The following is a 13,440-nucleotide window of genomic DNA, read 5'->3' as shown; positions in this document are numbered from 1 at the left end:
TCATTGTTCGCCATGTTCAGAGAGTCCGGTTTTATCCCATGCTTTTTCAGTCACAGTCCAGTTGGCCTTGGTGAGCTCCCAATAGATCAGCCCCACTGTCTCAGTGGGAGGGTGCACCCCTCGTGGTCCTGACATCCTTGCTCGTGTTCTCCCTCCATCCGCTCCTCATTGGGACCTTGGGAGCTCAGTCCAGTGCTCCAGTGTGGGTCTCTGTCTCTATCTCCATCCATCGCTAGATGAAGGTTCTATGGTGATATGCAAGATATTCATCAGTATGGCTATAGGATAGGGTCATTTCAGGTTCCCTATCCTCAGCTTCCCAAGGGACTAACTGGGGACATCGCCTTGGGCTCCATAAGAAATAGAATTAAATCTATTTCTTATGGTTTCTGTGGGGAGAATCTGATCAGGGCAGTGACTCAGCTTGAGCTGTGTTATATATCTGACCGGGCTTAAATAGCAGAACGGAGTGAATTTTAATTTTGGCTTGAGAGTAAATGTGAAGAAATAGTAAACTCAGCCTGATAGTGTGGCAACACAGAACGTATGGCTCGTGTTTGGGAAGGAGAGTTTCAGTGGCACATTCTACACCAGCTTAATGAGAGACGGTGGCGCAGGTCACCAGGCTTTCACGGAAACTGAAGTTATGGTTGAGGAGGACTCACTCTGCCATACGGAACAGACAGCGTAGAGTGACGAAGGGCTGCAGCCCGAATGCTTTCTTCAGATTTTGCGAGGGGTTGTCAACCAACCTCCCATAGAGACAGATGCAGTAGAGGACGGGCCCCATCTGTTGGCACTTGGTCTCAAGAGACATGCAGGACACTGTCAATAAAACACAGGGGAGCTGTCCAGCCTGCCCTCTGAGGATCTCTCTTTTGTTGAGTTGGATCCTCTGACCCAATGTGGGCAGGTATAGCAGTCGTTCGGTAGCTGAATGCTGAGACTTGGAGGCCTTTATTTTATTCTGGGACTGTCTCTTGTAGGGCAGACTGATCCTGAGCTCTCAAACCTGCCTTTATCACCCAAGAGCTGGGCTTACATGTGTGCACCACCGTGTCCCCAGAGGCCTTTTTAAAGAATACATTTCCTTCTCATAGTTCTAGAAGTTACAGTGAACATTTATTTTAGTTATAAACTTACTGGCCTAGCAGCTCAGATTTCTTATTAACTTTTATATTAGCCCATTGTTCTTGTTTATGTTAGCCTCGTGGCTCGGTATCTTTTTCAGCAAGGCAATCACATCTGTTGCTTGCTCTGGATCGTGACTGCAGACTAGAACTTTTTTCTTTCTTTCTTTTTTTTTTTTTTTTCAAGACAGGGTTTCTCTGTGGTTTTGGAACCTGTCCTGGAACTAGACCAGGCTGGTCTCGAACTCACAGAGATCCGCCTGCCTCTGCCTTCTGAGTGCTGGGATTAAAGGCATGCGCCAACCATCGCCCGGCTAGAACTTTTTTTTTTAAAGAAAGTATTTATTTTTAATTTGCGTCTATGCACCACATGCATGCAGTGCCCGTGGAAACCAGAAGAGGGCATTGGATTCCCTGGAACTGGAGTTACAGACCGCCATAAGCTACCACAGGTGCTGGGGAGACCTACAAGAGCAACAAGTGCTCTTAACCAACAGCTCTCCCTCCCTGTGTCCATGATATACCAGGAGAGGATTCAGTGTCTGTGTTGGTTGCTTGGTCCTCCCTGTGAAAATATTAAAGGTACAGGACTTTTTCATTCCTTTACCAGGCATTTTGTTTTGGACCCTCTCTGAGGTAGGCACTGTGTGGATTTTGTTGTGTGACACTATTTCTGGGAAGACATGGACAACATCCGCCCACCCCAAGTAGGGAACAGATGAAAGACCAAAGTGTGGATACTATTGAAGTCCAACTTGGTGAGCCAATGAGTTCTATTGGAATTACTGACAGGATTGTGCGTGAGGAGTTACTTACCATAGCAGAAATGACTCAAAGGCAGTTGCACCCCTAACGTCCATCTCAGCGTGGGTGACAGCTCACAAAAGTGGGGACCCTGGAGCCCACTACACAACCTGCAGGCAGCTCAGCAGGCTGGCGAGTTTCCTCTCCAGGTAGTTCAGTTGGCCTGAGAGTTTCTTAGCTTGGCTTGTCTGCTTCTTACAGTCAGTTCAGCTTGTCTGAGAGTGACTCCCAACAGTCCTGACTGCTGATATACGCTTAGGGTGGGAGGGGCCTAGTGAATCTGGTCAGTTTCAGGGACTTCCTGAAGTGAGTTTGAGTTGTTTACTTTCTAAATTTAAGAGCATGGCTGTAGGATGGGCTATTTCATTTCCCTTTAGAACATTGTTTCACCTTCTTTCAAACATTCTGCATCTGAAGCAGCTTCCCTCCAAAATAGGTTTTAGTCCCACAGGAAACCCCTATACATCGGCCAGTCTTTCAGCAGGAACCCCATCACTTCTGTGCTAGTTCGGAGTCACTACTTAAGAGCCGACAAATACTTAATGTTGTTAGATTGTGTACAATGGATTCTGATTTTGCTTTTTAAGGTTGTCATCAGTACTGCTTCATTTGTCTTTGTTTTGTTTTGCTGCCAGTCTCGCGTGGCACACGCTGGCCTCCAACTCCTTTCTTTGTTGAGGATGGCTTTGAACATCAGATCCCTTTCTCCTGAGGGATAACAAGTGTGAGCCACCAACAAGTCTTTAAAACAATGCAGGAGTATTTCCTAATTAAAGAAAAAAACTAAGGGGAGGCAAATATCCGTTTCTTTCTATTGGTTTGGAAATGGCCTATATCTTTGAGTGCAGAAGACTTATCTTGGTGCTCAGAAGGTCCTGCAGTAGTGGTCACATCATATTGCGACTAGTCCTATACTAGTCATTGGCTAGTATAAAATTGAAGTAGACCACCCTCTGAACAGTAGGGGTGTCCTCCCAGACCCCAGATTAGCCACAAACCTCACCCAAACGCCTGCTTTCATAGAGAGATCCTCTATTAAGTGGGGAAGAAAAATTCAGGCAGAAAAACAGCATCAAATGACCTTGCCAGTGTGGTTTTTAAGAGATAAAAAAAAAAGGAGGTCTGTGTTAGAAGGGGCTAAGATGTGGTAGTAAAGGAGATGGGGGATGAGGGAGAAGGGGACGGGGACAAAGGAAAGGGAGATGGGTATTTGTCTTGGAGGGACAAAGGACAGTCTCTGGATGGAGGGGAGACAGACGTGGCCCATAGAAAGTAGGTGGTTTATAAAGGTAAAATGGGAAACCCCGTGTGAGGATGAGGTGTTTAATTTTAACTGGGCATGTTAGTTAGGTGAGCCAAAGGGGTCTTTCAATTGCTGGGCCTTGGTAGTCAGCCTCAGGAGAAGGAAGTGGCCAAATAAGGGAATAGGCCTTGGTGGCAGGCTTTGGGAATATACTCTGTTTTAAGCAAGGCAGAGAGAATTGTGAGGACAAAGCTTGTCAGAGTCACATACTGGAGTGGGCTAATGCCCTTCAGAAATGAATTCTTCTGGATAAAATAGTAAGATAAACCGAGAAACAGAATCTCTCTATGCCTATTACTGTGTGGTTTCATTCTTGGTTTTCTCCTTTTTTTTGCCCAAACATCCACACATTTGGCCTTTTGGGGGTTGAAGAGGAGCTCCTGCCATGGATTCTGTGATGAGCAACAGACTCCTTTTGGAGTGAGTGGTGAGAGTTGGTGCAGGGAAGGCGAACAGGTGTCTTTAGGGAAGTCTCCCCTTCCTTGCCTGCTCTGAGAATCTCGCTGACAAAAGCCACAGTCACTAAACAGTGGATGATTAATACTGCTGGGATGTCTGTTGGAGACCATTTTCAGGCTGGGGCTGGTGAGATGGCCCAGCCATTAGGAGCAAGTACTGCCCTTGCATAGACCCTGAAGTTGGTTCCCAGCACCCAAGTTGGGTGGTCACAATTGCCTGTAACTCTAGCTCTGGAGGATCAGCCCTCCTCTTTTAAGCAGGCGTGTTCATTCACACGCACAGGTGTTAAGTGTTACAGCCCGGAGGGAGTAGGTTTCCTCAGTGGAAGAGCTCCAGCTCTGAAGGGAAAGGCTACCTGGCAGTTTGGAGCCAAGGAATACCACAATGTCACACTGTGACAGCAAACCTCATACAAAAGATTAATTTAGAAAGACACAGAGGGTGACTGCCTCTGCTCAGGATAGAGATTGATGGGATTTTGAGCTCAGGAATTGGTGGAGTTTGGGGCGCAGGGATTGGTGGGTTTGGTAAGTTTTCAAACCCAGAAGTGGGTTCAGACTGTTTACCCTACCCACAATTAAAATTAACAAAAATAAATCTTTAAAAAAATGCCTTGACGGAGTCAGGCTTAGTGGCATAGGCCTATAATCCCAGGCACCTGGGAGGCTGAAGTCAGAGGTTTGAGCATCTAAGACCTGCCTGGGCTGCGAATAAGTTCAGAGCTAGTCTGGCCAGCTTAGTTAGACCACGGACTCCAGACGAATTGTGAAAAGGGTGCCGGCAGGATGGCTTGTAGGTGGACTTTGCTGTCCCGCCAGCTGGCTCCCAAATAACCTCACAGATATAATAAGCCAATAGCTTAGGCTTGTTGCTAACTAGCACCTACAGCTTAAATTAAACCATATTTCTTCTCTGTGTTCTACCATGTGGCAGAAATGTTTTTCAGCATGACTTGCTCATCTCTTGCATCCGACTGGTGACTCCGCCCCACTTCTCAGTGTTCTCATAGTCTGGCTCTCTCTCCTAACTTCTTTCTGTCTAGCTGTGGCCAGTTGACTCTTTCTTAAACCAATGAGAGGAAAACATCTTCACAGTGTACAAAAGGATTATGCCACAGGAGTGCCATGGCGTTTAACAGCCTCCGTTCATCCTCTGACTGCCATACTGTGTTCTAGGATGCCACACCTCCATATAAACAGATAAATAAAAAGAACAGAATTATTTTCATTTAATAAGTGCCAGAGATATAAGTGATAGAGCCCTTGCCTAATGTGTACAAGGTCATATTCAGTCATCAGTACTACAAGATGAAAAAAAATGAATGAATGAGTACATAAAGCTTGACATGCTTACATCACTGTACTACCTGCCACTACAGAGCGTGTATTTTAATAGCATATTATATTTCTTTTATTTCTTTGCTTTATCCTTTCCTTTTTTTTCTTATGTTCTTATTTTGTGGTCCTTAGGGTTTTTTCAATGCTCTCCAAAGTGAGCTCATGAAATATCCAGGAATAACATTTTGCAACGTTTACCCAGGGCCTGTGCAGTCTGACATTGTGAAGAATGCCCTAACAGAAGAATTAACAAAGGTAAAAAATCTAGAAGGGAAAAATTGAATCCTTTGCTAGCTACGTTTGCTTTATTGTGGAAGTCAGGTGCCTATTCAGAACTACTTATGAATTGTTTGCAGAAAGCAACAGCATTAAGAAAAGTGTTCAAGCTGCTTGACATTACTTCAGTGTCTCACTTTAACAATGGTTAGTGACCTTGCCAAGTGGTTGCTTATAAACGGTTCACCTTTGTGGATCCATCACTCTTATTAAGAAAGTCCTTTTATCTTTTTCTATTTCTTCCCCATTATTCCACTTGTTAAATATGAGTTATTTTTATGTTGCATGATACTGGGGATTAAACCTTAACCAGTCTGGCTAGTCCTTTTACCTCCGGACTATACAGCCTTAGTTAGGCCTTCATGTAAACCTTGGTGATTTGATATTTCTGGAAACAGGATAATTAAATAGGCATTGGTACTTTATTATGAGGTAACTTTCATTAAAAGTAAAGCATCTTCAGCATGTGCAATCTCATATGGTGAACGCCTGACTTCTTCTAGGCTCTTTGAAATATTGTAATTTGTAAACCTCCGGGAGCACCTATGAAGACTCCCAGTTGACAGGACTCATCCTGACAGAGTCTCACTGCTAGGTGGCCTCTGCGTCCTTCCTAGGGGACATTCTCATGAGGTGGTTTGGAATCCTCAGCATTTGCTTTGCTTTGACTTTCAGCCCAATAAATGTATGGATCAGTCTTACAAGATGCCAACGAGCCGCTGTGTCCGGCTGATGCTAATCTCCATGGCCAACGATCTGAAGGAAGTTTGGATCTCTGAACATCCTGTCTTGCTGGGGGCATACTTGTGGCAGTATATGCCAACCTGGAGCTTATGGCTAACCTCCAGGTTGATGAAGAAAAGAATTGAGAACTTTGAGAATAATCTGGTAAGAGCAATTTAGATATTTCTTCACAATTATGCACGAATCCTGTGTGAAAATTCAGTTTTCAATGTTCTTAAATATTTTTCATTTTTTCTGATCCATACCAGTCTTATGATGAGAATAACAAGAATTTACAAAACTGCTGTGTATCCACACAGCATATCCAATGGTTTACCGTGCGCTCTCTAATCTGGAAGAGTAAGATTTTTAAAAGGTGAAAGTCAAAATAAAGGCTGCCAGTTTCCCTTTTCCACTCATTGTTGTCACGTTTCGAAGAGCCCCTCACCCTGCCTAGTTCACGATTTTATTTGTTTTATGACTATTTTTTAAAGATTTATTTATTTATTATGAATACAGAATTCTGCCTTCATGTGTGCCTACAGGCCAGAAGAGGGCACCATTGATGGTTGTGGGAACTGAACTCAGGACCTCTGGAAGAGCAGCCAGTGCTCTTAACTTGTGAGCCATCTCTCCAGCCCCGCTTTATGGCAATTTCTAACTAAGTTGAGCGCCTCTTTTCTCCGGGCACTGCTTCTCGATGATGGTACTCCATCCTTTCCACAGGGCGCTAGCCACACTCCATCTTGGATTATCATTTTTCTCTGTCTTTGTGCAAATTCTTGGATGAGCAAACTCTTACTCTTTCCAAACAAAGGCCACATTTAAGGGTTAACAGGTTGCCTTGTTTTATCTTGTAAACAGTGTATTAAAAGTTCATAAATAATTCCAGCGTCACACCCAAATGTTTCTTTTCTTTTTCCTTTCTTTCTTCTTCCTTCCCTCCCCTCCCTTCCTCCCTTTCTTCCTTTCTTACTACATATATCTGGCTACCATTGATGTCCTTACGTAAATCAAAACTGTCCTCAAACCCACAGAGATCCGCCTGCCTCTGCCTCCCAAGTGCTGGGATTAAAGGCGTGAGCCACCACCATCAGACAAATAGTTAAACTCTATCTACTCTGACCTGGTTTACAGTTAGTCTGTCAGTCCGTGTGATCCAGAGGACTAACAATAAGAACACTCTTTGTTTAAGTAATGAGTAAGTAGAAAAGAATCGACCCCATTCCTGCCACATGGAGAAGATAGAAATACTAAGCCCAAGGGCAGTATATGCATGCAGATCAAGAGTTTCCAGTTGAAGTGTTTGCTCGAGAATTGCGAAGATCACTGTGACTGAATGGTGACACAGTGCAGTTAATTAGACAGAGAAGCCTGGTGGTCAAACTTGGGACAATAACAAGAAGGGCTGCTTCACAATACTGTCGCTCTTTTACAGGATCCAGACTTGCCTTATAAATTCTTGAGGACAAAGAAGGATTGAAACAACCCCTTGGAATGCCTGAGCCACTTGTTGAGAATGATAAACAGCCTAAGTTTAGTAAGCGTACACACCGAACGTGGGTCAGCGGCTGCTTCCTGGTTTAATTTTTGATACAAGTTTCTATTCAATATGGAATGAATAATAAACAATACCTTGCCCTGTATCTTACAAATGTGTATGAATACATGCTACCTTCTTGAATAAAGTAACGTTCGCAATATTTTAGCCTGCAGACCTAGGATCGTGGTTTTCAGACTCTATCCAGGAACTGTAGCTTTGTCGTCAACATTGTCCTAATTCACTTGTGCTTCTAAATGAAAATACCACTGACTGGCTCCTCATAGACCCTCTCAATTTGCTTTTCACTGTTCTTGGGGCTGGGAAGTCCACAGTCAAGGTATCAGCGGCATTAGAGTTGTAGGATTCTGCCTCATTCTGGCTCCAAAGTGGTGTCACACTGCTGTGTGTCCTCCAGGGAGAAGCTCTGTGTCCTGACCCGGTGGAAGATTTGGAAGAGGGCAGCAGAACTCACCTCACCTCACTCATGGTTCTGTTTGGTTTTTCTTCCTCAGAACTGAGGGCTGAACCCAGGGCTTTTGCACATGCTAGGCACATGCTACCACTGAGCTGTACCTTTAGCCCATTTTAAAAAAATTCTCATGTGTATGACACATGTGTGAGTACAGGTATGCACATATCACCAGGTGCATGTGGAGGGCAGAGGACAACCTTGAATCTCAGTCTTCCACCTTCCACCACGTTTAAGAGAGGGCTTCCTGTTTCCTGATGCATACAATAGCTTAGGAGGCTTGCAAACTTCCAGGCATTCTTTTTTGTCTCTTGAAGCACAGTTAATAAAAGCTCAGGGTCAGAAATTGGGGTTCAGCCTGAAGATCCGAAAAGCAAAACAGCCAGCTACTGGCTCTCACCTCGACCTTAGTCCTAAATGGCGATCCTGCCTCCTGGAATCTCAGAAAGAGACTGTGTCTGAGAGCAGTCTCGCCTTGTCTTATATTCCTCTCTAGGGCTGGGATAAAAGGCGCACACCAATAGGATTAAAGGCATCCACCGCCCGGTTTCTATGGCAACTAGTGTGGCTGTTGGGATTAACGGTGCGTGTCATTGTGACTACTGGGATTAAAGGTGTGTATCACCATTACCTGGTCTGTAAGGCTGACCAGTGGGACCATTTTACTCTCAGATCTTCAAACAAGCTTTACTTATTAAAATACAATTGAAATGCCACTGCCGTCTCTCATCTCCCTGGTGGAGTACTGGGACAACAGATTCATGGATGTGGCCGGTTTTAGATGTGTTCTATAGATCTGAGCTCAGGTTCTCATGCCTACATGACAAGCTGTCTCCCTAGACCTACTTCTCTTTTGTTTTTCACTTTTTCCTCTTGAGACAGAGTGTAACCAATTTATCTAGCCTGGCCTTTACCTCGACCTATAGCATAGGTGTTGTTCTTCTGAAGAACTACAGTTCCCAGAATTCCCCCGGACTATGGAAGCCGGGACACTTCTCCCAGACGCCCCTGCGTTCACCGTTAAAACCGAGAGTTGCCTCAAGCCGCGCGCGCTCTCTCTCCCCCCCCATCGTCTCGTGTCTTGCACACCTGTCCCTTATTGTGCTACCCCTCCCCCATTAAAGCGCACCCACGTGGGAGCCGCGTGTCTGTGTCTCCTCCTTTCGTGCGCGTTTTGTCCCATGGTTGTCTCTACCCACTCACACTCACCCGCTTTAAAAGAATAATAATAGGTAACACTCAAACTTCACTCCTGCTGCCGTAGCCTCTCATGGGGCCGAGATTAGAAGCCAGGGCCACTGGGCCCTGATCACTAATCCCTTTTAATAAGGGCACCTAATCCCACTCATGACTCAGTCTGCTCTTACAGGCCATGCCCTTTACTCTTCTATTGCACTGGGATTTTTCAACATCAATTTCAAAGAGAACAAACGTAATTCAAAGCAGCAATGTGAGTTACCGAAAACAAAGTGCTGGGCAATGAATGGATACAAGGAATTATTTGGAACAATCCTTCATCCCAAATGCTTACACTATCTTAAGGAAGAGTGGGCAGGGACAAAGGACTAGCTTGAAGCAGCTGGCAGGATGCATGGTAGCCTGTGCTATGCGTCATTATTAAATACATGTGATATACCATTTGGTATACTGGACTGCTCAACTTGTTTGACAGAGCAGCCACTAAGGCGGGTGACATTTTCTACCTTTTATATCTGCAGGAGATGCTTAAGGTGACCATGTGTAACTTTTTCAAGACCCCACAGCTATTCAGGCACAAGTAAACAACCTAAAGGAGCCCACTGGCAACCCCTCCTTGCAATCACTGTCAATTCTACTTTGGCATTCAGCGCCAGACAGCACAAAATACACACGGGCTGTGATGGAAAAGCAATAGAAGCAACAGGAGAAAGCCACGGTTCTTTACAACCGCTTTGCGGTTTAGCTGGGATCAAACAGCATGCATAAAACAGCTATGGAATGGTGGTCAGGCACATGGGAGCCCCCTCGGGGCTATCCTTAGGAAAGGGGGACGGTGACACGGGGATATACTCCACCAGGTACAGTCGACAGAAACTGGGATGCATGCACACACGGAGATCATCCAGGAGAATAAAACACCTGGCAAACGTGCTGTTTGCCAGAACATGAGTAGAACACAGGCTCGTCTCGTAAGAGACACACAGAAGCAGAAGCCCCGTGCTCCTGCTGCAGCTGTGGCCTCGCAATGCCTTAGGATGGCGGTGTGGATGGGTGTGCCATGTGCACACAAGTACGAAATGAGAGAGGGCTCGCACGGCCAGTGATAAAAACGGGAGTTATGATTTATTGCACACACCACGCCTTAGGTAAAAAAAAAAATTAACACTAGCATGATTTTCTTGTTTAACTCTTTTGGGGTCTGACGCCCAGCTCCCAAATAAATACATGGAGGTGTATTCTTATTTATGAATCCCCAGTCTTAGCTTGGCTTGTTTCTAGCCAGCTTTTCTAATTTAAATTAGCCGGTTTCTCTCTAACTACGTTTTGCCTCTGCGCTTTTTAATCTTTCTTTATTTTATATATCTTTGCTTCTTTCTTACTCTGTGGCTGGCTGTGTGGCTTGGTGGCCAACCCCTTGCATCCTCCTTTCCTTCTCCTTTTCTCACCCCCCACCTCTCTTTTTCTCCTTCTATTTATTCTCTCTGCCTGCCAGCCCCGCCTCTCCTTTTTCCTGCCCAGCTACTGACCATTCAGCTCTTTATAGACCAATCAGGTGTTTTAGGCAGGCAAAGTAACACAGCTTTACAGAGTTAAACAAATGCAGCGTAAAAGAATGCAACACACCTTTGCATCATTAAACAAAAATTCCACAACATAGATGAATGTAACACGTCTTAAGCTGATATTCCACAACACTAGCATACAAGAAATAATAGCACATACGTCATATGTTAGGAAAATACGCCATGGCCGGGGAATAATATTGAAGTCATGGCATAATTGTCACAGTGACCTTGAAGAAAGGGACTAGAGACAGATGAAGAGTAGGAAGTCAGGGTATCAGAGGTATTTGCTTTCTGTCACGTGATAAACATCACAACCCAAAGCAAGTTAGTGGATAAAAGGGTTTACTTCATTTTGTTTCCTGGTCAGCACCTGCCACTGAAGGAAGTCAGGGCAGGAGCTGAAGTCGAGACCACAGAGAAATGCTACTTACTGGTCCACGCTCCGGCTCATGCTCAGCTGCCTTTTTTATACAACCAAAGCCCACCTGCTCAGGAACAGTGCTGCCTATAATATCCTAGACCCTTCCACATCAATCATTAATCATGACAATTTCTTATAGACATGGTCATAGGCTAATTTTATGGAGGCAATTCTTCAGTTGAGAGTCTCTCTTCCCAGAGTTGTATGTAGGTTGTATCAAGTGGACAAAAAGAACAAAAAGGGGACAATACAAACACAAACAGCAAAGGGAACAAAAACAAAACAAACAAAAGCAAACCAGGGCAGGAGGATTATTTTGTCCACAGTGTTTGGCTGGTATTGGGCCAGTTGTATTTGTAGTGTGTGAAGTAGATTTTGGGTGGGCATTCCTTGCCTCCAGAGGCAGACAAAGTAGGAGAGGCTTGAAAAGAAAATTACCGTGGTCAGTCTCCAGCACTCTTTCTAGAAATGCAGGGCCAAAGGGCACATACAAATCTACTTGAAGTGTTCATGCCTATGGCAATTTTCAGGCTCAGCGGTAAAGAACACTGCCTGCTCTTCCAAGAGTCCTGAGTTCAATCCCCAGCAATCACATGGTGGCTCACAACCATCTGTAATGACTTCAGGTCTCTTGTGGAAGAGACCTGGTCAGCCATCCTCATCAACTTAGACCCTGAAATCCAATACGGACTAATTCAACAGAGCAGACAAGTTCAAACAGAATGGCTGTATACGGGCTGCCCACACATGCTTCAGCTTTGCCAGAGCACAAATTTCATTTCAAAATTTCATGATAATAATTAACTAGGAAAATGGCAAGTATACACCCATTTATTTGCAGACTGAGAGGGAAAGGCAAGCTCATATCACAGTTCATCTTGTGAAATACAACCTAGAGTTGCAAACCCGAGTGACTGGCGTACTTCTCCCTTCTTACTCCCGGTGTTCAGAATGCACAGGGCTGACACATTTATGGAGCATTATTATCTAAAAAGTCAATTTCACTTGCACAGCTGAGGGTCAAGCCCAGTGTGTAGATCAAGGCAGCAAGCACTTCAGATCTGTGTCCCTCCAGTCCCCCCAAATCCCAGCAATTATCTTTCATGGCCCTTTGAGATGAAGGAAAGGACTCAGTGGGCCGTCCATGAAAGCGAGGCATAACTGTTTTTGTGCAAAGGGACACACCGGACAAACTGGCGCTGGGTTACAAGTTGCCAGTTTAGGATTCGTCTGCATAATACTGGCTACACCAGGTAGTGATTTGAGACCACTGTTACAACTTGTTATTCAAAGGCAGATTTATAACTATTACCCTCCCTACATACGCACACACTGAGGTACAATTAATATACTACACTAGACATACATGAAGTGTTCACTGGGGAAGAGCTGACCGATCAGTACACCTGCTGAGCTGGAGAGATGGCTCAGTAGTAAAGAGCACTGGTTGGCTACTCTTTCTCAGAACCTGGTTCCGATCCCAGCACCCAAATGGCTGCTCACCACAGTCTTGACTCCAGCTCCAGGGTATCAGATGCCCTCTTCTGGCTTCTGGGAGCACGTGGTGCACTTACACATGGCAAAACACCGAGGCACGTAAAATAAAATCAAACCTTTAGAGGTCACTTGGAAAGTTATACCTGCAGCAAGAGCACTAATTTACCCACCAACCTGTAAAGTTCTACTGGGTCCTTGTGAATGAATTCTAATCGGAGGTTCAATAGTGAGGGGGCACTGAGGCATATTGTTGTTGGGGTAAGAGATTTATTAAAAGCATTATTCACTCGACATTGTGCTATCTGCTTATGAAGGCTCTTTGAAACAAATCCAGCCAGTGGGCACAGTCCTTACACATTTAAGAGGAAGGGAGAGGTTACATACATCACATAACTGACAGGCAGTTCATGGTGCATGCTTTGTGGTCAAGCTCTCTGTGATTCCTGTCTGCTGGGGAGTTGTGGGTGCATAAGAGGGGGTGGGTGCTAAGTGGAAGTGGGGAGCTAATATATCGCCTGCAGCCCATATCAGCCTTGAAGGTGAGGAGAACATGAATGGAGTTGCTTTCCAATATATGCTGTGGCCCTGCTGACATTTTGTAATCACTCACCCAGCAGATGGAAACAGTGGAGTACTTTGCAATAGTATAGGCTTCCTTGCATCTTATGTAAAATTAATAAGCTAGGGATTATGGGCCTGGAGATTTTTTTCTT

General features: G+C 44.8%; 1 protein-coding gene across 1 annotated transcript in view; it reads left to right on the top strand.

The window, feature by feature from the left end:
* Dhrs7 (dehydrogenase/reductase 7) overlaps window positions 1–7,747 on the top strand; it is a 17,210-nt gene extending 9,463 nt beyond the window's left edge. Inside the window, exons 5-7 of the mRNA XM_050153581.1 lie at window positions 5,166–5,288; window positions 5,985–6,197; window positions 7,471–7,747. Coding sequence (XP_050009538.1) covers window positions 5,166–5,288; window positions 5,985–6,197; window positions 7,471–7,515 — 381 coding nt within the window. The 3' untranslated portion in view covers window positions 7,516–7,747. The remainder of the gene's footprint in view (window positions 1–5,165; window positions 5,289–5,984; window positions 6,198–7,470) is intronic.
* Window positions 7,748–13,440: the final 5,693 nt, after the last annotated feature.

Source organism: Alexandromys fortis, unplaced genomic scaffold (assembly GCF_014885135.2).
Source record: "Alexandromys fortis isolate MF-2015 unplaced genomic scaffold, M_Fortis_MF-2015_v1.1 scaffold_82, whole genome shotgun sequence".
NCBI classification, from domain to species: Eukaryota; Metazoa; Chordata; class Mammalia; order Rodentia; family Cricetidae; genus Alexandromys; species Alexandromys fortis.
The sequence above is the reverse complement of the archived record's forward strand: the minus strand, read 5'-3'. Positions and strand labels throughout refer to the sequence as shown.